Source organism: Panicum virgatum, chromosome 2K, assembly GCF_016808335.1.
Source record: "Panicum virgatum strain AP13 chromosome 2K, P.virgatum_v5, whole genome shotgun sequence".
Taxonomy (NCBI): Eukaryota; Viridiplantae; Streptophyta; class Magnoliopsida; order Poales; family Poaceae; genus Panicum; species Panicum virgatum.
In genome coordinates, this window is record NC_053137.1 from 12,306,018 (window position 1) to 12,327,197 (window position 21,180).

The following is a 21,180-nucleotide window of genomic DNA, read 5'->3' on the forward strand; positions in this document are numbered from 1 at the left end:
AGTCCTATATTTCTATTTGTTTCTGCTACAAATTATATATGCTCTGATTAAATTTTAATGTTACTAACAAATTTTGAGTGCAGTTGTGATACCGGTGCTGTTGTGCTGTGCGTATTTGCGGACTGATCATGGACAAGTACAGTAAAACACAACAGAAACCTGGGTATTTGCTAGCCCGGGAGCCCACACTACTCCTACATCCTTAATTAATTAAACTACCGAATCACATATAATCATGTCGCGGGGCTTCACATTATTATTATTTTTTTCTGTTCTTGAACGTTGCCAGTTCTTCTTGATGCGCAAGTTGAAACTGCCGGGGAGCCCGTCCGAGCCCAGCTCTATTTTAGCAGCTTCTAGAAACGGCTCCCCGTCCGAACTCTCTCTCTATCTCTCTCCCACACGCACCCCACCCGGTTTAACCCTCGTTTGAATTTCCGAATATTCGAGATCCGGCCCGAGGGGCACCCCCGTCATTCCGCCTTCCCCCGCCTCCCCTCCCCGAATATGCCCCGCACGGCGGCCGCCCCGCCACGTGGGCTCCCCCCTGCCCTGAGGCGGAGATTCCTTGCAAGGCACCGCCACCGCGGAATTACCGAAACGCCCCTGACCCCCTTTGCCCCTGCCCCTGCTCGGCTAAAAACGACTCTTCCCCTTCGCTTCTCGCCTCCTCGAGCCCGTCCGTCCCCAATTTCCCCTTCGCTTTCTCGCTTCCCGCTCGGCCCCCCCACCGGAACCCGCTGATTCGCCGCTCGCCGGAACCCTAGCCCTAGCTGAGGAGCCGCCCATGGCCGCCGCGATCGTGGGCTGAGGCGGTGCTGCTCCTCTTATGGGATGAGGAGACCGTGCGGAGGCGTGGGGATGGACCCTACTGGCCTGAAGGAGGAGGTGAGGGCGGCGGAGGAGGGGGAGGTGAGCGAGGTGGCGAGGGCGGCTGCGGCGGCGGCGATGGCGATGGCGGCGCCGAGGTGCCGGGTGGTGCGGATCATCGTGCACGACGAGGACGCCACCGACTCGTCCTCCAGCGAGGACGAGGATGAGGAGGAGGGGGAGGAGGAGGAGGCGGGGAGGAGCGTGAAGCGCAGCCGCGTGCTGCTCCAGATCGGCGGCGGCGGCGGGCAGGAGGAGGCGGAGGACGACGCCGCGGAGGGGGTGCGGTTCCGGGGCGTGCGGCGGCGGCCGTGGGGCCGGTTCGCGGCGGAGATCCGCGACCCGCAGCGCGGCCGCCGCCTGTGGCTCGGCACCTTCGACACCGCCGAGGAGGCCGCCGCGGCGTACGACGCCGCCCGCCTCCGCATCCGCGGGCCGGGCGCCCCCACCAACCCGCCGCCCGCCGCCGACAGCGACCCGCTCCCTCCGCCCGCCGCGCGCATCCGCATCCGCGGGCCGGGCGCCTCCACCAACCCGCTGCCCGCCGCCGACAGCGACCCGCTCCCTCCTCCGCCCGCGGCGGCTCCCCTGCCCCCGCGCCCTCCGCCGCCCGCGGCGCCCCTGCCCCCTCGCCCGCCGCCTCCGCCACGCCTACCTCAGCGGGAGGAGCAGCCGAAGCTACCGCCGCCACCTCTGCTCCCGCCGAAGAAGCAGTACCTGCCGCCGCCGCCGCCGCCTCTGCTCCCGCCGAAGAAGCGGCTGCCCTCCCCGCCTCCGCTTCCGGAGATCGGGAAGCAGGTCGGCGCGGCCTCCTCAGCCTCCCCGCCTGCGCCGCCGCCGTTCACGCCGCTGCCACTGTGGGCGCTTCTGTCCGGGAAGCGCAAGAAGCGGTCGGGCTGCGGCGGGCGCGTCCCCGCCCTCCGCACCCCACCTGCCGAGGAGGCCAGCCGCGCCTGAGCCGCCCACCTCTCCGGCCATCCCCCGCCGCTCTCTTCCTCCTCGGTACCAATCTGAATCTCTTACTAGTACCAGCTCCTCCTCGCGTCGTGATTGCAATCGATGCTAATGTCGACAATCTCTGTAACTCCTCTGATTCATGAACTGATGATGATGATGTACATATGCTGCTGCTGCTACTGCTGCTGAAGTTGCAGCTGATCTGATCTGTAAAATTTGCTGAACCCTTTGATGTGTTATAAATAATATGCGTTGACATTTTTTTCCTGATCCGGGCAAGGTTCTCTGGCCGTGGAGATTGCAAGATTGCTGCTGCTGATGTTGCAGCCGTTGTGGCCATTTCGTTGGATCCTCCTGCAGTTTTTGTGGCAGTGAAAGTCGTATGAGAGTTTTTTTTGTTTTCAGGGTGTGTTTAGATCTGCCAAAATCTGGTAGAAAATGTCACATATGACACTGAAGTATTTTGTAGCACTTTTTGTTTGTGGTAAATATTGTTTTATTATAGGCTAACTAGGCTCAAAGATTCGTCTCGCAACTACATTAAAACTATGCAATTAGTTTTATTATTTACCTACATTTAATACTTCATGCATGGATCATTTGCTATATTTAATATTTCGATGTGATGGAAAATTTAGAAAGTTTGGAGGAGTTTGGGGCCTTAAAAGAAGACTTGGTTCTGTACATGTATGTGATCCTTCATTGGACCCTGACGTGTGGTCAAGCGGTTAACCTGCGCACGTGCAGGCTTGCGCTTTCTGTCAGCGCACGCTCCTGACACCAGGATCTAACGTCCGTTGCCTCACTGCGTGGCAGCGCTCGGAGCGGGAAGAACTAGAGAGAGAGAGAGGAGAGAACAAAACAGTTACCAGTTGATGATGTAACTACTTCATCCGTTCTGAAATGTAGGTCGTTTTAACTTTTCTAGATTCATATATTTTGTTATGTATTTAGACATGTATTATATTTAAATACATAGTAAATACTATGGATCTAGAAAAGTCAAAACGAACTATATTTTGGAACGGAGGGAGTAACAGTTTTGACAAAAAATTGCTTGCAAATAAAAAATGCTCACTTTCTCACGAGTTTGTCCATGCTCTTCCCGCCCAGCGAGGCCATGCCACCATGACCAAACCCATCTTCTTGGCCTTTTTGGTGCGTGGGATGGCTTATTTGGTTTGAAGAAAATTAAGGGCATGGAAGGGGTTGGGAGGGATTAAATCCCCAACAAAAGTTCCATCAATCTCCTCCTATCACTCCCCCGCCCCCTCTTTGGAGACGATTAATCGATCAAGCCCTAAGAGTCTTCTGTTTCGACTAGTTCTCGATTCGAAATAAATTCTGGTATCTTGTTGTACCTATCATCCCTAATTCAGAATAAATTCCACCTAGCTGAATAAGACCTAAAGTGGAATAAATCCCATGAATTAAAATTTGAAAAAGTCCGTACAAGGATGAGCAAACATAAAAGGGATGAGTCTCCTCTGCAGTACTGTAGAGGGACTCGTCACACTGACGTGTGGAACCAGTGCGGTCGGACCCGCGTGTTAGTGGGAGCGAGTTCCTCTGCAGTATCGTAGAGGAACATTTCCATGTAAAAGTTTGTTTTCTAAACAAATTGATATGAGGCTGCGAAAGAAAAGTTTCAATTTGTTATAGGATAAATATAAAAATGGAAGAAATTTACAATAGAGTCTCTTGTTTTATCTTTATTTTTTCAATGACTAACAATGTTGTGAAACTCTTGAGTTCGTTTTTTTTCAAACTTTTCTATTGATAGCATCACGAGTGATCATTAGGAACGTGATAAAAGATGGGTTGGAGGGGATTTTTTTGGTTTCTCTCTCCTAAAACCAGAATAGGAGGTGGGAAGAGGGGTGGGTTGGAGATGCTCTAATCTTTGCTCGTGCATGCTTTGCGTCCATGTACCATTTGTGGGTAGGGGGCTTAGCCCCTCGTTTCTGTACTGATCGCGTTAGTTATACTAGGCGTCAATTATTGTGGTTTTTGTCATTAGCTGGTCTAGCCAATCTGGCAGGCTGCTTCAAAGTTCAAACTCTCTCATGTATCAACATGTCACTTAGATGATGATTGATCTATACGCAGCACTGCTGTTGCCCAGCCGAGATCTTGGATTCACAATTTCATATGCGAGCGATCACGAGAGTCTTGTCATGTAAAGCCAACCCCCCCCCCCCCCCCCCCCCCGTAAGCTATGAATATAAAATTTCACGGCGAAAATTGAAGAAAAATAAATCTGAATTTAACCCCTCTGATTATAGCAATTCGCTACACTTTACCCTCTTGCTCTCGCGTGGATTTTCTGACTTTCGCCCTTGATGGACCACAACATCTGGATGATAGACTTTTTGTATGCGGTCGATTGATTTGTAGTTATGTTCCACGCTTGTCCACGAGGTACGTTCTCGGTCGCATTCGCACCCGGCCAGCAAGAAAATAACAGTGTATAGCTAGCTCTGGCGGAGGACCAGCATGGCAAGGTACGTGGCCGTTGCGATACCTTGTCTTTTGATAAATACACTACATGCTAGTTTATCTATCCACCTTATTTTCTTATACTCTAATAGATAATATGAGCTCAAATTTGTTACCCGCCATATCTCAGATTTAATTCATCCTCCACTACTGTTTAACATGTTTTCTACTGATGATCTGGATCATGTCCCAGTGGTCACCAGGGTTTCATTTACCGACCGGACCGGCCAAACCGCCGGCGTCCGGTACCGGTATACCGGTCCGGTTTGGCCGGAAACCGGTCGGTACCGGTCGAATTCAAATTTGAATTCAGAAAACTCAGTTCAATCGGTTCGTAGCGGTATACCGGCCGGTTAGACCGATTTACCGGCCGGTTTGACCGGTTTACCGGCCGGTTTGACCGGTTCGAATTCAAATCCAAATTTAAAATCGCATGTGTAACCGGTTTGGAATGGTATACCGGCCGGTTTGAACGGTTTACCAAGTGGGCCTTAATGGGCCGTCTCATTTTTTTCCTTTTCTTTTTTGATTTAACTTTAAATGCCCGAAAAGTATGTTAAACGAATTAATTTTGAAGAAAATTTGACACCATTAGATTCGTCGCACCTTGAAGTATTTTTAGGAATTTTTTTTTGGGAATTTTTCATTTTTTTGAATTCAAATTTGAATTTTGAATTTGGGCAGGTTTGGTACCGGCCTAAACCGGAACCGACCGGACCGGTTTGACCGGTTCCCACCGGTTTTGTAAACCCTGGTGGTCACTCGTTTGCTGCGTACATGGTGGCATCATATTATATTCTCCCCGGCTACACTTGATTGCTCACCAAAAAGTCTCAAACATGGCTCGCACACATCTCTTTCCCTCTACAGCTCTACGTCCTTTCACCCTCACAAATAGATATACATTCTGTTCGGCTGGTACTAGTATATTACTGGTTGATTGCTAGTTGGCTGATAGCTGATGCTGATTTAGTATGAGAGAAAAATACTGCTGCTCGTTGCTAGCAGATCAGAGTGATATACTCACTCGAGGTACTAGTATATATCCTGGGACACGGCCGTATCGCAGCTAGCTAGGCGAGTGGCTCTTCTCCATCTCCGCAGCCTGCAGGTTGCAGCATCACCCGTCGGCCATCCCGTGGGCGGTGGGGCCATGCCTGAGCCTGGCACGAAATATCAAGGCAAATATCAAAGAGAGAGGCCGACTGGGATGGAAACCCACGGGCAGGTTGCCACAGCTTTCCGCGCAGACCGCGGTAAAGCCCCGACACGCCGACGGCCGCCGCGGCTGCCGCCGCCGTCGCTGGACGCGGGCATGGTAGTAGGAGTAGCTAGGTAGTAGGGCCTACCGCCGATAACCTTTTCCGGTGGGCGCTGCTGCCATCACGCATTCCGAGGACACGGCACTGCGGTGGGGTTGGGAGTCTTGGGACTCTTCCTTTTCTGTCCTGAGGTTACCTCGTCAGGCGACGACGTCACCATGGTCATCTGTACTACCCATGGCAGGATAATATATAGGCCATGTTTTGTTCTGTAAACGCAAAAAAGTCGTAAACACATTAAAGTGAAAAGAAATTTTGTTAATTTAAAGTACTAAATGAAGTCTATTTACAAAAATTTTTGCATGGATGAGCTGTAAATCGCGAGACGATTCTAATGAGTCTACTTAATCCATGATTTGCAATAGTGATGCTACAGTAACTATCCGCTAATTATTAATTAATCATGGATTAATTAGCATCATTAGATTTGTCTCGCGATTTACAACCCATCTATGCAAAAAGTTTTGCAAATAGACTTCATTTATTACTTCAAATGACCAAGATTCCTTTGCAAAATTATTTTGCAAAATGAACTAAACAGGCCCATAGTCACGGCAATCGAACTTTCCTTATTACCGGCATTCCAATTTACAAATCATTAGTCGTTTTAATTTTTGTAGATGTATATTTTTTACTATACATCTAGATATATGTTATGTATAGATTCATAGCAAGATCTTTATATATAAAAAAGATAAAATAACTAATAATTTGGAACGGAGAAAGCACTCGTCACTTTAAAGGAGCCGGAACTCACCATTAACTTGGTCATCAATGTTTTCTCGAAGTAATTGGTCATCAATGTTTGTTGAGCGAATTAGCGGGTGCCATCTTACCATCATTCAGAACGACCCAATCAGTTTTTACATTTTTTTACCGTGACTCATGACCCACGTCTAAAATACTTGTTCTGGATAAAAAAATTTATTTCAATATAAAAGTTAGATTTTCCTTGATTTAATATAATTTTTTCTATATTTTATAAACATACTACAACAAGAGAACATGTTAATCAAAGTGTGTTTTGCAAACCATATCAATGACCCAATCATCATTTATTTATTTCTCAAATACATCAAATCAATAAAAAGAAAAAGGTCAAATAAAAAGAGGTCATTTATTTATTTGTTCCCGAAGGGGGCACCAAATGGGCAAGTAAAGATGCACGCTAACCTTTTCTGGTCAAAAGATGTATGTCAACTCTAACAACTCAATTTGTAGAATGATACCTAGCCATTTGTTTGTTTTAAAAATCCACATTAATTGAATTCCCATGGATCCCCTTTGTACTGTAAGGGAAATATGGGAACCCCATACGAGTATATTGCACTTTGATCTCACATTTTTCATTCAAAGCTGCCACCATCAAACAATCACAGAGTGGAGTGGACCATGATCTTCTGTTTTTTTTTTCAACTCCATAATGTAACAGGGGACTAATACAACCTAATTAAACACCTAAACGAATAGATCACATTATCAGACTTACCTAGTCTTTCCCCTGAAACCACCTATCCTCAGCATCACAAGCTACTTAGGGTTAAACAGTCAATAACGAATAAAATGAATGTCCATGACCTTACAACAACACGCCTGGATCCACACAAGATCCAGACGGTTCAACAGCCATTGATTTCTCCTTATCCGAAGGAGAAAATGCGCTTGATACCAGACTAACCATCCAGCAAACGCATACCTTTTCTTACACAAGCACCCACGATATAAGCAGCGCAGGCTTAAGACTCAAGAGCCCCTGGTTGATGCTGCACCTTGTAGGACTGAAGGGTGGAGAAGCAGCATCCCTAGCTACTGACTTGGTTTCGCCCTTTTCATGCCCCCATTACTGAATGGAGAGACACTTCCAGGATGAGGACTATCTTCTCTCAGAGTTGAGTTTAGCATGGCCAGTTCCCTCAGTTGTTGCCTTTTGTAGAAATCCTGTGACTCGTCCTACATAAAAGGAAAACAAGTATTTATTTCGAAGATGTTTTGGATTTTCAAAAGAACTTAAGAGGAAAATATAAGGAAAATACAATATATGCAGATTAGGTTCATGGTAGGTGAAAACCAATTTACAGGAACATTGAGCGAAAGGGCAATAATTGCTATTAAAGAACAAACAGCATGTAGCTCACAATTAGCCAAACCTAGCTTATAAAATGATAAAAGTCAACAAAATCAGATTTTAGCATGCCATTTCTTCTTTGGCTCTCTCAAGTGAATAGCCATGTGTTCTCTACTGAACCTATTAATACCCCACAAGCCACAAACAGTGGCCTCTGCACCTTTGACACCATAATAACATAGTATCCTTTGAGGGAGATTTACACATATCAAATCTAAATAAACAAATATTAAATCTACCATAGGACGGGCACGGCAGGTGCACGGACGTCCACGCAACAGGCAGGGATGGGGGCAGCAGGTGCGGGACGGCTGCACGACAGGCAGGGACGGGGGCAGCAGGTGCGCACGGCCGCATGACGGGCGACGGCGATGCGCTGTGAAGGGGAAAAGGGATCTTGGGTGGCTAAAAAATTTGATTAGCTCTAACACTAATCCATGACTTTGATACCATGTTACCTTAAGATAATCTATGTCACACACAGGGATGGATATCATCAGTCTAGGTGTGTATATATGTAGACAGGGACAGCAGTATATGGACCAACATGGGCCTAGATAGTATATTGGCCTTAACAACCCCATCATGCCACTCATTTTTATTTTAGGGAATATTGTTATTTACAGGAAGGTTGAAACTTTTTCTGGCAAAAACAGAATTTTTTGTATTTTGAGAAACTTTCCACTAAATTTATGCACTATAACACCTTCAAGTTTTGGGACATACATTTCTTTTCATTGTAAAACAGAACTTCATTTTAGCTGCAACTAGTCACTTACTCACTTGATACAAAGTGATGCAGAGTTTGACACCACTAGCCTTTAACAGCAATTTACCAACTAAAGGAAGTTTGACAAGTATTTGAAGTGAAAAATATCCAAACTTCAAATTTCAAAATAAAGAAATGCACGGATCATCTATTCTTGCACGATTTCAAATAAGAGTACCCCTACAAAGTCCTATCTATCACAGAAGAGGACCCTGCACGCAGAATTTTATTATATACTAAAAGAACTTACCACTGGCTTTAGCAGTTCTTCCATGACTTCTTGTGCCTGTCTCAGTCTTGTATCAATGATATTCGCTGGTAACTCAGCCTCAATCAATATATGCAGTGGCTCATTTAAATGTTCATACCCAGGTTTTCCTTTAAGCTTCTCCTCCTAAAGCAATCAAAACAAAAATGCCTAACTGTATATTCTTGGGGAATAAAGAAGAAGAGAGAAAATGGAGCAGTAGGACCACATGAGTTGTAAATATGAAGAAATAAAGATTAATGTTGACTTCTTGATTATCATAATAATGGTTTAATGACAATAATAAGTTAAGGAGGTAAGACTGCCTTCCCAAAGGTAACCACGAGCCACTGCAAGCAGAAAACACGGAAATCCAAACAGGCTAATATATGATATCCAAATATATGTGATAACATTCATCAGTGAATATTATGAGTTCCTAAACCAAATATAACATTGCACTAATCCAACACATTTGACCATAATACATAACTAAATGCTAAGGCACCGAATTTCTAAGACATGGGAAAGTGACTAGTGAGGGAAAATAAAAGAAAATGGATCCGACTCTCAAGGCTTCTTCAAAAGTGGGCTCTAGTAAGGTTAATGGATATTCATAATACAGGTGGATCTAGGATTGAACATCGAAGATGTACAGTTTGGGAAAGGATATATTCACCCAAAACTAATGATGCTTCAATGGTACGAAGGAAAAACAAAGACTGCAAAATTGTGATGGCAGATGCAGAATAGGGTATTCTTTAGTGAAAAAAAACTCCCAGATACACCCTTAGTCACGTAGTGATGATCTTTCTCAGAACGCCATGGGAGGATTGGATCTTGAACAGGATATTCTGTCACTCAGTCTCAAGCCAACACCGAGGTCTATAAGCAAGGCAGCATGCATATGTGATCTGCCTTGAACAGTACCTAAGTGTTAACCCAAAACAAAGTTGTGCCTGTCTTTATATGTTTTAGTTTTGCTGGTCAAGTCAGGCAAGAATTTGAAGATCATGAATACCGGAGTTTAACCCATTGCAGTGATGGCAAAGGTCAGAGGCAAGCAAGACTAGTTGAACACCATTAGGGTTACAAGTCAGGAAAAAAAACTGAAGTGGCATGTAGTTTGTAGGGTTCTGTGACTACATTACACTAAATATGTTAGAGAAGCTCCTTGATCCAACAGGCAATAAAACCTTTCTAAACTTAAGATACCATAAATTACACAAGCACATAGGTGGGATATGATTACAAAATATAACATTTTGGTTACCTTTTCTGTATCTTTTATGGAACCCTTCCCTCTAATAAAAACACGGCAACCAGTTGATGCTTCCACCCGCTTTAGAGAATTACCTCTTGGACCTAGAATGCGCCCCACAAAATTGAACTGGAGAAATTTCAAAGTGGAACATATTAGAACTGAAACATTATTCAGTGCTGAAGGATAAATTGCACAAGTTGTGGGAGGCAATACATTTGGGTAGGAGTCGACAGGAACTTCCAAGCGTATAATCTTCTTCACAATATAAGAGCCAGGACTTGGTGGTGCTCCTTGCCAGTCCATACTTGTTCCAGGAGGAGGAAAGCCCAACCTCTGTTATATTAAAACCAATTATTATTTGTGAAATAGACAAATCCTGGGCTGAACTATGTTCACTACAGAACATGATAACATGTGATAGGTAATCATAGCCAACATGATTGTAAAGCTGTCACCAGAACGTAACAAGAGTTGAAAATCCAAAAAAATTAAAGAAGAAACACATTAAAAAGATGGTTATTGAAGAGGTCAAAACATGTTAAAATAGGAATTTAATTACATCGATTAACATATGCTTACCTCTTGGGGTATCCCATTCCAAGGACCAAATCCATTGCTATGTAGATTAGGCCGAACAATTGGTGAAGACATAGGACTAGGACTTCTAAACCGACGCCTGTCAAAATCGCTGAACCCATGGTCGTGAACCATGCTTGATACGCGCATGATTTCTATGTAACACAAATGATGAAACAAAAAGAATCAGCCATTACTAGTCAGAATCACGAAGGCTTCAATAATTTTCTACAAAATTTTACTGTTGATTATAATCAAAATCATAGTGCAGTATGGAACACATATACAGGAAAGAGTGGAAGCGAAAAAACATCTCCAATGTTACATAATGCAAAACCAGTTACTTGTGATCAGTAGATCGAGTTTCATATATACTTCTATGGTCAACTATAAATTTTATACTTCAATCTGGTCTATGCCTTCAACTTTCCTTTTTGATGGATAGTCTGATGGGTTTTGCCAAAAATCCATATATACAACACGAAGAGGAAAATACCAATCTAAAATAAGATATGATATTCATTTGTTAAGACCAAAAGACAAAAGGAGAAAACCCATTTTTCAGAAGTAGCACTCCATGAATTTAGCAGCTTTTATGCAGGCTGTTTTCAAGGGAACCTACTGGTTGCACCTGTGGGCGCACTTGCAGCATGAAGATATGACAAACATGCTCTTCCGAAGGGCGAGTCTCGCATTGCAGGCTGTCGCCTTGGAGATAGCCAGTCATGGGTGGAAACATAAGCTCAGGATTGGTTTAGATCATTTTTCCTTTTTTCACCCCCCACTTAGCCAATGGCCGGTATGTTTTGTGGTAATCAATGGCCGTATACACTTGGTAGAGGCCGGAACTCATTTCCATTATCTAAAAAAAATGAATTTAGCAGCTCTTTGAGGGGAGGCCAAGGGTTCAGTTTCTGTAAGAGGTGTCTATTCCTGCCGCCTAAATTCAGAAATCTTACAGTAAACTACAGTTCCCTTTGCATCTTTTAATCAGCATCCTTCAAAAGCCAGTTTGGCCTCGTATAAAGGCCTTTTAAAGGAAAAAAGTCACTTCCTGTTTTGAATATTGAAAAAGGTCAAAGTATCTACATGGTTAATCAGAACAGGACTTTCTACACATACGACTAGGATGTATGACCCACACGTGTGACCAACGGACCAAGTCATAGCCCACAGCTCAGTGCACAAACAGTAACAGCACCGGTGTTGGTTGTACACAGGGGCTGTGTGATCCAGCCATATGCACAGCATTTCCCAACAGAAAATTAGAAGTTATTCAGTCCATTTACTTAGGTAAAACTGTAGGCCAGGCTTGAAAAATAGGAAAGGAGATAAAGCCTCGTGCATGATAAAAAATGGATGTTTTAAACATTTATGGATAAGTATGAAAGCTCCAGCCTACATAAATAGAGAAAAGATGCATTAGGTGCTGTGAACAGCACCACAAAAAGGAAAAAGTGATTTCCACAAATGAAAATAGTGAATTATATTTTCTAAACAAGATGATCGAAACCCAATACAGTGCAATACATACAACCAACCTAATAACTCTGCACAATGCAAGTGATGAAGAAGCAACCAACAATGGATGTCCATCCCCTAAAAGAACCTTCCACATTCAATGGGTCATTGCTATTTACATCTACAGATGCTCTATGAACTAGTATCAAGTATCAACCAAGAAAAAATTACAGAAGTTACTAGCAAGTCAAAACAATTCGCTACATCACTTAAAGGCCAATCCATTGGCAATCCCAGCCGGGTTTCCATCAGCTCAATAAGACTAACAAGACTGTTTTGTGCTAGTTTCGAAAAACAAAGATGGTAGATTGCCACCTATCCAATCACCGCACAAACCATCCCCCCAAAACATAAGCTGCAGAAAAGATCAGCAGCCATCGGAGCATTGTGATCAGGCGATTCCCCAATCCCGGTACCAGAGAAACCCTCTCCGATAGTCTAGTACTCATCCGCAAAAGGATTTCTCACCAATCCGCAAGCAACAGTAAGCGAGGGATAAAAAAGATCTCACCTTGGTTGAGCAGCCGGCTGCATATCGGCAGCACCTGCATGAAGGGCCCCAGCTTCTGATGCTCGGCAAGAAGCTCGGCCAAGTACTGGCTGCAAAGAAGCCAAGCAAGAACCGCACCACCAATCAATCACAAGGGTAAGGGGGGAAAGAAGCAGCTGGAGGCGCAATCTTTGGATCAAGAATCAGTAAGGAGCAATCGGATAAGAAATCAGCAGTACCTGTCAGCATCGGGGTTGCTCCTAATCTGGGGGGAGAGGGTTCTTGCAGGGGAGAAGCCCTGGCTGTAGAGGCCTGACATGGTGGCGGCCGGGTCGGAGAGAGAGAGAGAGAGCGAGAGCTGGGGAAGAGGTTTTTTTCCTTCCAGAGGAAGGAGGGTGATGATAGAGAGAGGAGGGAGACTGGGAGAGGGACCCAGCCCAAAAGAGGAAAACAAATAAGAAAGGGATGTTGGTGTGAGGTGGTAGAAATGTCTTGCTGCTTTTGGTTGTAGCCTGCAGGTGTTGCTGCATAAAGTGAAGCTGCTCCGATGTAAAAGAGGAGAGGTGTTACTTGATCTAAAAATTAAAAATGATAAAGGCTGATCTAACAAAGTTTCCATCCATACATTTGAATTTTTTTAGAAGGTTACCTTTAAATTTTTTTTATCACATACAATTACTATAAAACTAGAGATACTTAGCACCTCTTTTTTAAAACCAATTAACATAGTTTGAGGCCTCTTTTTCTTATATAAAAAAAGAAAAGCTTGAGGGCTCTTAGCCTAGAAAATATTTGAAAGGCCAGAACCTTACTTTTGGGCTTTTGGCCCATCTAGCCTACATGTTCCCGTACAGCCCATACGAGCTCAAGGACACAACTGTCAGCACTTCGGGGCCCACGTTTATATTCACTCTTCCCAAAATAAAAACACAAAAAGGGAAAAAAATCAGATCTGAGAATGAATTCTGGTCTCGAAGGAATTGAACTCGATACTCTTTGCCAAAGGAGAATGATCAGAAAAAAAATTTGTTCTGAAGAAAATCTAGTTGCCCGATGCGAGTTGAGCAAGTTGGCGGGCTCATCATTAGAAATCAATTTGAAACCAATTTGAAACCGACGAAGCTTGAACAAATATCATGGGTACCCTAGATTTTGAAGCTGAATCAACCTCTTAAATCTGATATAGCCCAAACGTCTAGAGTAAGCCACATGTTGGGCATGATCCTCCGCTCTCTGCGATCGCTGTAGATCAGAAGCAGAATTTTGGTAGTAGCTCTATAGGCAGACCACGATGTAGTAGAGTGGCATAGCTTCCACAGTAGTGCGTAGGCACCACTCAATAGCAAGAGCCGGCACCGGCGCCACCCCTCTGGCGAAACTCATGGAGGATGCTGCTCGAGCAAAAGTTTCCCGAGCCGGATACTGGGCGAAGGCTTGGGCATGAGCTCCTGATGCCTCTTTTTCCTACTCGCAAGCTGATAAACCTTATAGAAATAAAAAACGAGATCTTTTGCACGCTATTTGTTTGAATAGAGGCAAAACAAGTTCTGTGTGAAATAACTAGCTAAGAAATGAACTTGGTGGTTGGGCTACATATACACGTACAAAGTGCTCCTGAGTTGTGAAAACAAGCATGGCTAGCGACCTTGTTGGTGTCTAATATATAGCATGCAGACCGTAGTAATGAGTATGTTTAAAAGGTTGGAATAAAGTGTTTGCCTAACTCATGTGCTTCGGAGGACAACATGCTTTTTTAGTTGCTCGAAAAAAATGTGCTTTATTTTGCTACGGAAAAATTGCTTGTCATAAGCATCTTAAAGGCTCGGTAGTAAAAAAGACAAATTATTAAACCATGGAGAATCACGCAACGAAATCACCAATATGCATTCAACATGCTTCAAGCCACATGTCGGCCATGTGATTGGGCAAAGTATTTTTGCTTGCTCAAAGATGAGAGAGACCAAAATGAATTGGGCCTTTTGGGCTTATTTTGCTCGACATATTGGGCTTGGGTGGTGTCTAGCTTCCTTCGTTAGTAGATAAAATACTATCCGTTCAAAATAAAATCACATATTAAACAAATAAAAATATTCAATTTAGAGACCTGATCATAATTAACGTCGAAACTCACATGCATCACCAACTCTATTTGCATTGTTGTATCATCACCTCTTTGACCGTCCTTAACTTTTCCACCATCCCCTTAACTTTTCCACCATCCCTCCTTTGGTTCCACAGTTGTTACATTATTGTCCATTCATGGAGAGGAGTTGTGAACTCTAATCTGTCTTTGAATAATGTGAGTCCTTTACCAAGGAATTGTATATCCACCATTGCAGTGCTTCTCAGCACCTCTACTTCACTAGTATGTTAGAAGTTCACGTTCTAATTATTAAAAATGACAAAGGATGACCTAATAAAGTTTTCATCCATACATTTGAATTTTTTAGAAGGTTACCTTTGAATTTTTTTATCACAAACAATTACTATAAAACTAGAGATACTTTTTTAGGGAAAAACTAGAGATACTTAGCACCCAAGAGCAAACTAATTAACTAAGCTTGAGGCCTCTCCTTATTATATATATAAAAATGAAAAGTTTGAGGCCTCTTCTTATATATATAAAAAAGAAAATCTTGAGGCCTCTTAACTTAGAAAATGTACGAAGGGCCAGAACCTTACTTTTGGGCTTTTGACCCATCTAGCCTATATGTGCTCATATCAGCCCATACGAGCATCACACGGACACAGCAGATGCTATAGCTGTGCCCAAATGAGAGGCATCAAAAAAAATATCAACACTAAGGGTTCACATTTATATTCACTCTTCCCAAATAAAAACACAAAAAGGGAAGGAAAGGGGAAAAAAATCAGATCTGAGAATGAATATTGGTCTCAAAAGAATTGAACTCGATACTCTTTGCCATAGGCAAGTTCACCAGGAGGTATTGGACAGTTGGAGAATGATCAGAAAAAAAAAATCTTAAGTAAATCGTGTTGCTCGATGCACGTTCATCATTACAAATAAAAAAGGTGGAGTCCAGGGAGCAATTTAAAAACGAGGAAGCTAGAGCAAGTATCCTGGTGGGTGCCTTAAATTTTGAAGCTGAATCGTGCTCTTCAATCTGATGAAGCCCAAATGGGAATGAGGAACTGAAACACATGAATGGTGTGTCACGTGCATACGTGTATTTGTCTCTGCCAAATCCGACGAAGTCCCACAAAAACAATAAGGAAGAAACACAGAAGCTGCAATTCACGAGACAGGCGGTATCTTCCGCTCTCTGGTTTGCTGTAGATCAGAAGAAGAAATCAGGCAGTTGCTCTATAGGCGGACCACGATATAGCAGAGTGCCATAGCTTAGCAAGAGCCGGCACCGGCGCCAGCGCACTGGCGAAGTTCTCGGAGGATGCTGCTGGACCAAAAGATACCCGCGCCGGGTCATAGGAAATGGCTTGGGCATGAGCTCCTGATGCCTCCTTTTCCTACTAGCAAGCTGATAAACCTTATAGAATAAAAAAAAATTGGATCTTGCATACTCTAGGTTTGAATAGAAGCAACAGCTTTGTGTTAAACTAGCTAAGAGAAATCAACTTGGTGGTTGGGCTACATATAGATGCAAGTAGAACGCACACAGGTGCTCCTGAAAACAACCATGGCCAGGGACCTTGTTGGTGTCTAATATATAGCATGTGTAGACTGTAGTTACGAGTATGTTTAAAAGGTTGAAATAAAGTGCTTGCCTAACTGATGTACTTGTGAGGACAACATGCTTTCTTTTATTTGCTATGGAAATATTGCTTGTCATAAACATCTTAATGGCTCGGCAGTAGACAAGACAGATTATTAAACCATGGAGAATCACATAACAAATTAAACTCACCAATATGCATTAAACATGCATGCTTCAAGCCACATGCTGTCGATGATGTGATTGGGCAAGCATTTGCTATATATGGTCTGCTTCCCTGTCTCCTTGATACTCTAGTTGTACAAAGTATATTTTTGCTTGCTCAAATTAATATGAGAGTAACCAAAATGAATTGGGCCTTTTGGACTTATTTTGCCTGACATATTGGGCTTCGATCGTGTCTAGCTAGCTTCCTCCCCTTGTTTAGTTTCACTGGTTAAAGTTTTTGAAATGGAATATTTTCACATTTGAAGTATTAAACATAGACTAATTACAAAACTAATTATAAAACTTGTCTGTAAATTATGAAATAAATTTATTAAGACTAATTAATCTATCATTAGCACATGTTTACTGTAATAATTTATTGTCTAATCACGGACAAATTAGGCTCAGAAGATTCGTCTCCCAATTTACAGGTAATCTGTGAAAACCGATTTCTTTTTTGTCTACATTTAATACGCCATGCATGCGTCCAAACACTGATCTCATTGATGTGTAAAGTTTTTTACAGGGAACTAAATAAGGCCTTAGTCTCTCCACCGTGCTCGTTTAAATGAACAATGTACCAGTATGCATATACATTTCTATTACGCCGGTGCAGTGCTGCAATGCAATTTAAATGAACAATTACTTTGGGGTAACATCTGCTATAATAATGTTGTTAGTAGATAAAATACTATCTGTTCAAAATAAAAGAATATATATTGAACAAACAAAAACATTTAATTTAGAGACCTGATCATATTGAGCTGGTCTAGATCGAATACAACTCCATTTTTCTAGTGAAAGGTTAGCCATTGAGAACCTAGAAGAAGACTTCCGAGGGCGGAGGGCCTAACCAACCTACGCGATGCGGTTGAATACAAAAACGACACAGTACAGAAGACTTTTCCCGGTCAAGATATCTCTAACATTTCTAGACGGAGGTCATCAATGAACATTCAGCCGGGCTTTAATCTCATGCTGCTGATAGCCACATGTCAAAGGATGTGACTGGTCTGCTCCCATGCATTTGATGAAGGCATATTTGGATGATTTAATTGGAGAATCAATAATCTACAAGTTTAGATGCACCTAGCTTTACAACACCACCCAAATGAAAAATAGTTCTTACAGAGAAACATGAAGCAATTGTTGTTGTTGACTATATGCTAGGTCAAAATATGAAAAAGTGTATAATAAAAATGATTTGAAGTTCCGTGTGCTTGTTTTGCTTCATGCCTTGAGTTTTTGTGCTACTACACTTTTCTATTTCGGTTTTCCTGTTGGATGCACAATTCAAGCTCAAGTACTTCTAACATAAGGTCGACGCATGGATCAAGAAGAAGAATCAAACTTAATCTTCTAATTTTTTTTATTTATCTTGGAATTTTCCTTCTTGTGTATCTGAGCTCCTGCGGAAGGGTCCTAGCCTGATTGGTTAGGTGGCCTCAGTAGCACTCCTCAGGTTCTGGGTTCGACTCCCAGTGGGAGCGAATTTCAGGCTTAGGTTAAAAAAAATTCTCTCGCCTGCCTACAAGCCAAAACACATGAAAATAGGTCCCGGCTCACCCCAGCCCGCTCTCACACAGGTTACGGTATGTTTTACGAGGTGGGGCAGGGGTTCGGGGATTTTCTCAACCTGCGTGAGAGGTCTTCTTTTTACATTATTAATGCTCGGGGGGCGGCTTGCCCCTCGCAGGCCGAGTTTTTTTCCTAAGCTCCTCATTGTTGAGGATTAGAGTTTAAGAACTCTTTGTAACATTTGGCTATATATGTCCACAATTGGGACATATAAGGCTGGATTTTGTCCTTAATCTAAAAAGAGCACTTCTATCATTGTTTAGTCCTAAGTTTCTGATGCCTCCTTTTCCAACCTAATTCTACAACAACCAAAATAGATCGTGGCATTTGTTGTTCAAATTCCCTATTTTGTTTTTCTCTTTCTCTCTAGCACTATATGGAAACAAATCAACTTGGTGGATGAGACCGCCACTGGATACAACATATACACAAACCCCGGCTAGTGATGCATCATATATAGTATCTATTTATAGAAATGCAATATGCTTGCAGGGTCTGATGCATCATATACAGGGACAGCGATATGAAGCGACTGACATATATTGGTTGGCATTCTGATTGCTGATCGCTCACTGATGCAACATGATGCCATGGCCCGGCTGGGCTCTGACCATCCCAGCGACCTTCAGCGCGATGGCAATGCTAGCGTAATATTAATACAAAGATACACAGTTCTCCGGCATTTTTGAGAAAAAAAATGACAATGCTGCTATCAAAGTAGATGTCCTGCACCACGACAGCATCACCCAAACAGGTTTTCGATGAACTAGATCTTGTCCATGACCTCACTCCCACAGTTTGTGATATGCTTGTTCAGTTGTTCGGTTCATGGGTACTGTGTCGTCTCAGTTGGGATATATATGAAACATAAATCCAAAACTTATCTACTGGTCTAGTATATATCGAGTTCTTCAATTGAATCTTGTTGACTGAATTTCATCTCATGTATCACGAGAACACATTCCAAGGTTTATAAGCGTGTGTACGTAGAAATAGAATAAAGTCAGAGCAATTGTCCTTGAGGGGGCTCGAAAGAATTGAACTCGATATTCTTTGCCAAAGGTAATTAAGTTCACCGGGAGATATTGGAGAATGATCGAAAAGAAGTTTTTCTGAAGAAAATCAAGTTTCCAAATGTGAGATCACCAGGATGGCGGGCTCTTATCATCAGAATTAGTGAAGAAGTCCAGGGAGAAAATTTTAAACGGGGAAGCTAGAACAAATGCCGTGGGTATCCTGAACCTTGAAGTTGATGCATGCAGGCTCTTCAGTTTGAACTGGGAATTGGAGCCAGCCGGTGTGGAGCCACCGGTGTCAGCTCCACAGGACACCAGTGTCAACTCCTTTGGTGAATAATGTAGAATAGTAATTCACTACTGTTTTTGTAACCAGCTGTCGATGTCAGCTGACACCGACGACTACACATAGCTCCGCCCCCCTGTGCACAAGACTCTTCCATCAGTCGGGTTTTCACCCACAGGGAAATCATGGTTCTGGATGCTCTTGTCTTGCTCGTGAGTTGAGCCCATTGGTACTACTTCTTCTTTTTCTGTGGTACTTAGTCATGCATTGTAGTTTCAGGAGGCAAAGCCACGTGCTTACAGGTGCCCACCATACATGTTTTTCAGTTCAATTATTAGGGTTTAGGATTAGGGATCAGGAGGAAACCTGTGACACAGTAGCTCTAGACATGCAGTCTATGATGTAGCACATACTGCCAAAGCTGCCTCAGTATCAGGTAAGCGCAGCTCAATAGCAAGAGCTGGCGGCAGCACTGGCGCCGGCAAGCACAAGTAGATTCTGCTCGGCCAAACGAAGTCAGGCGTTGTATCTGTAACATCCCGGATTTTTCCGGAATATTATAAAGTCAAAAAAATGTGAATTTCAAAAAAAATTCGTGGCAATACTGTAATTATCAACTTAAGTAGAATTTCTGCCTTCCAAAATTCCTAGTAAATTAAAACTTTGTTCCTAATTAAGGATGTTAATTGCTAGTGTGGGAGAAATTGGAGTTATTGGATTTATTTGGCTCTACCTTATTTAATTCGAAATCGATTTGGATTTATTGGATTTGCTGTGAGTTGGATCTCTTTTTAGCCCGCGTCGAAGGAGACTTGGATGACTTATATATATACTGCTTGCATTGGAAACCATAGCCTATCCTTGGCATTATCTTTATACTGTTTGCATCCACCAAAAGCTTGCATACGGATGGTGACGTGAACCTATCCCATCCTTGGGGATATGCTGATAGATGCAGGATCCGAGTGAAGGAGTCGACAGGACGATGAAGAAAGAAGATGTGAAGGACGGCCCGAGCTACACTCCAAGCTGCCTGTGGAGAGGATTCATGAAGATGAAGTTTGCCCAGAAAACTAGATATCGTTTCCGCTTTCTGTTTGTTTTCTTTTAGCCCAAGGGGCTTGTACTCTGAGATTCGTAATCCAATCCTTTGTATTATGTAATAAATAAATCCATGTGATGTTGTAAACGTGAGTTATGTCTGTGATATCCGATTGAAATGAGTTTTGTATGTGATAGCTACTGATCTAGGGACTATTACGATGATACAGAGAGTCGGGTTCACTTTTCGGGAATCCAGTTTGTTTCAGTTGGTATCAGAGCATACTCGGCCCATAGCTCGAGCCCTTAGCAATGGTCGCTAGAAATAGGACTCTCTAGACGCTTCTCTCTACTCGATATACTATCTTGAACTATATACTCTTAACTTTCTGCTTCGCTACCTCTTGCTTAACTTTTTCTCTTACCTACGCTAACGCCACTCTTACGTATGCGCAGATGGATGCTGCTGTGAAGACTGCGATGGAAAGCGTGACCCATGATCCGGAGGTGTACGCTCGTCACCATGGACTCGTGCGCTGGATGGAACACGTTCTTCGAGCAGCCGGCATCAGCCAAGCTTACGTCAAGCTGTCGGTCCAGGAGGCTCATGTCCCTCCATACTACCTCAGCTCGACCGCGATTCTCGTGGTCATGCCTGACCCCGCCGTGCCTGAGTTCCCGGGAGAGAAGGTGTCCAGCACCAGCTTCAATCTTGCTGCT

The 21,180-nt window shown here is 43.3% G+C and overlaps 2 protein-coding genes across 2 annotated transcripts; one reads left to right on the forward strand and one right to left on the reverse strand.

Moving 5' to 3' along the window:
- The first annotated feature begins 646 nt into the window (after positions 1 to 646).
- On the forward strand, positions 647 to 2,099 carry LOC120667063 (formin-like protein 5). The gene has a single exon (XM_039947077.1). It carries the CDS (start codon positions 835 to 837, stop codon positions 1,825 to 1,827), a length of 993 nt encoding a protein of 330 aa, XP_039803011.1. The 5' UTR covers positions 647 to 834; the 3' UTR covers positions 1,828 to 2,099.
- A 4,930-nt stretch (positions 2,100 to 7,029) lies between these two features.
- On the reverse strand, positions 7,030 to 13,073 carry LOC120667070 (KH domain-containing protein SPIN1-like). Its single transcript, XM_039947089.1, has 7 exons — positions 12,880 to 13,073; positions 12,662 to 12,750; positions 10,633 to 10,784; positions 10,267 to 10,386; positions 10,063 to 10,179; positions 8,793 to 8,936; positions 7,030 to 7,598 (listed from the first exon to the last, which is right to left on the reverse strand). The coding sequence occupies exons 1-7, from the start codon at positions 12,957 to 12,959 to the stop codon at positions 7,455 to 7,457; spliced, it is 846 nt and encodes a 281-aa protein (XP_039803023.1). The 5' UTR covers positions 12,960 to 13,073; the 3' UTR covers positions 7,030 to 7,454.
- Positions 13,074 to 21,180: the final 8,107 nt, after the last annotated feature.

Bases quoted from the DNA above. Each gene is read 5' to 3' on its own strand.
- LOC120667063 (XM_039947077.1), top strand. From the start codon at position 835: ATGAGGAGACCGTGCGGAGGCGTGGGGATGGACCCTACTGGCCTGAAG.
- LOC120667070 (XM_039947089.1), bottom strand. From the start codon at position 12,959: ATGTCAGGCCTCTACAGCCAGGGCTTCTCCCCTGCAAGAACCCTCTCC. The intron at 10,785-12,661 runs GTGAGATCTTTT...TGTGTTACATAG, and splicing joins CAGCCGGCTGCTCAACCAAG to AAATCATGCGCGTATCAAGC. The intron at 8,937-10,062 runs GTAACCAAAATG...TGATTGCTTTAG, and splicing joins CCATAAAAGATACAGAAAAG to GAGGAGAAGCTTAAAGGAAA.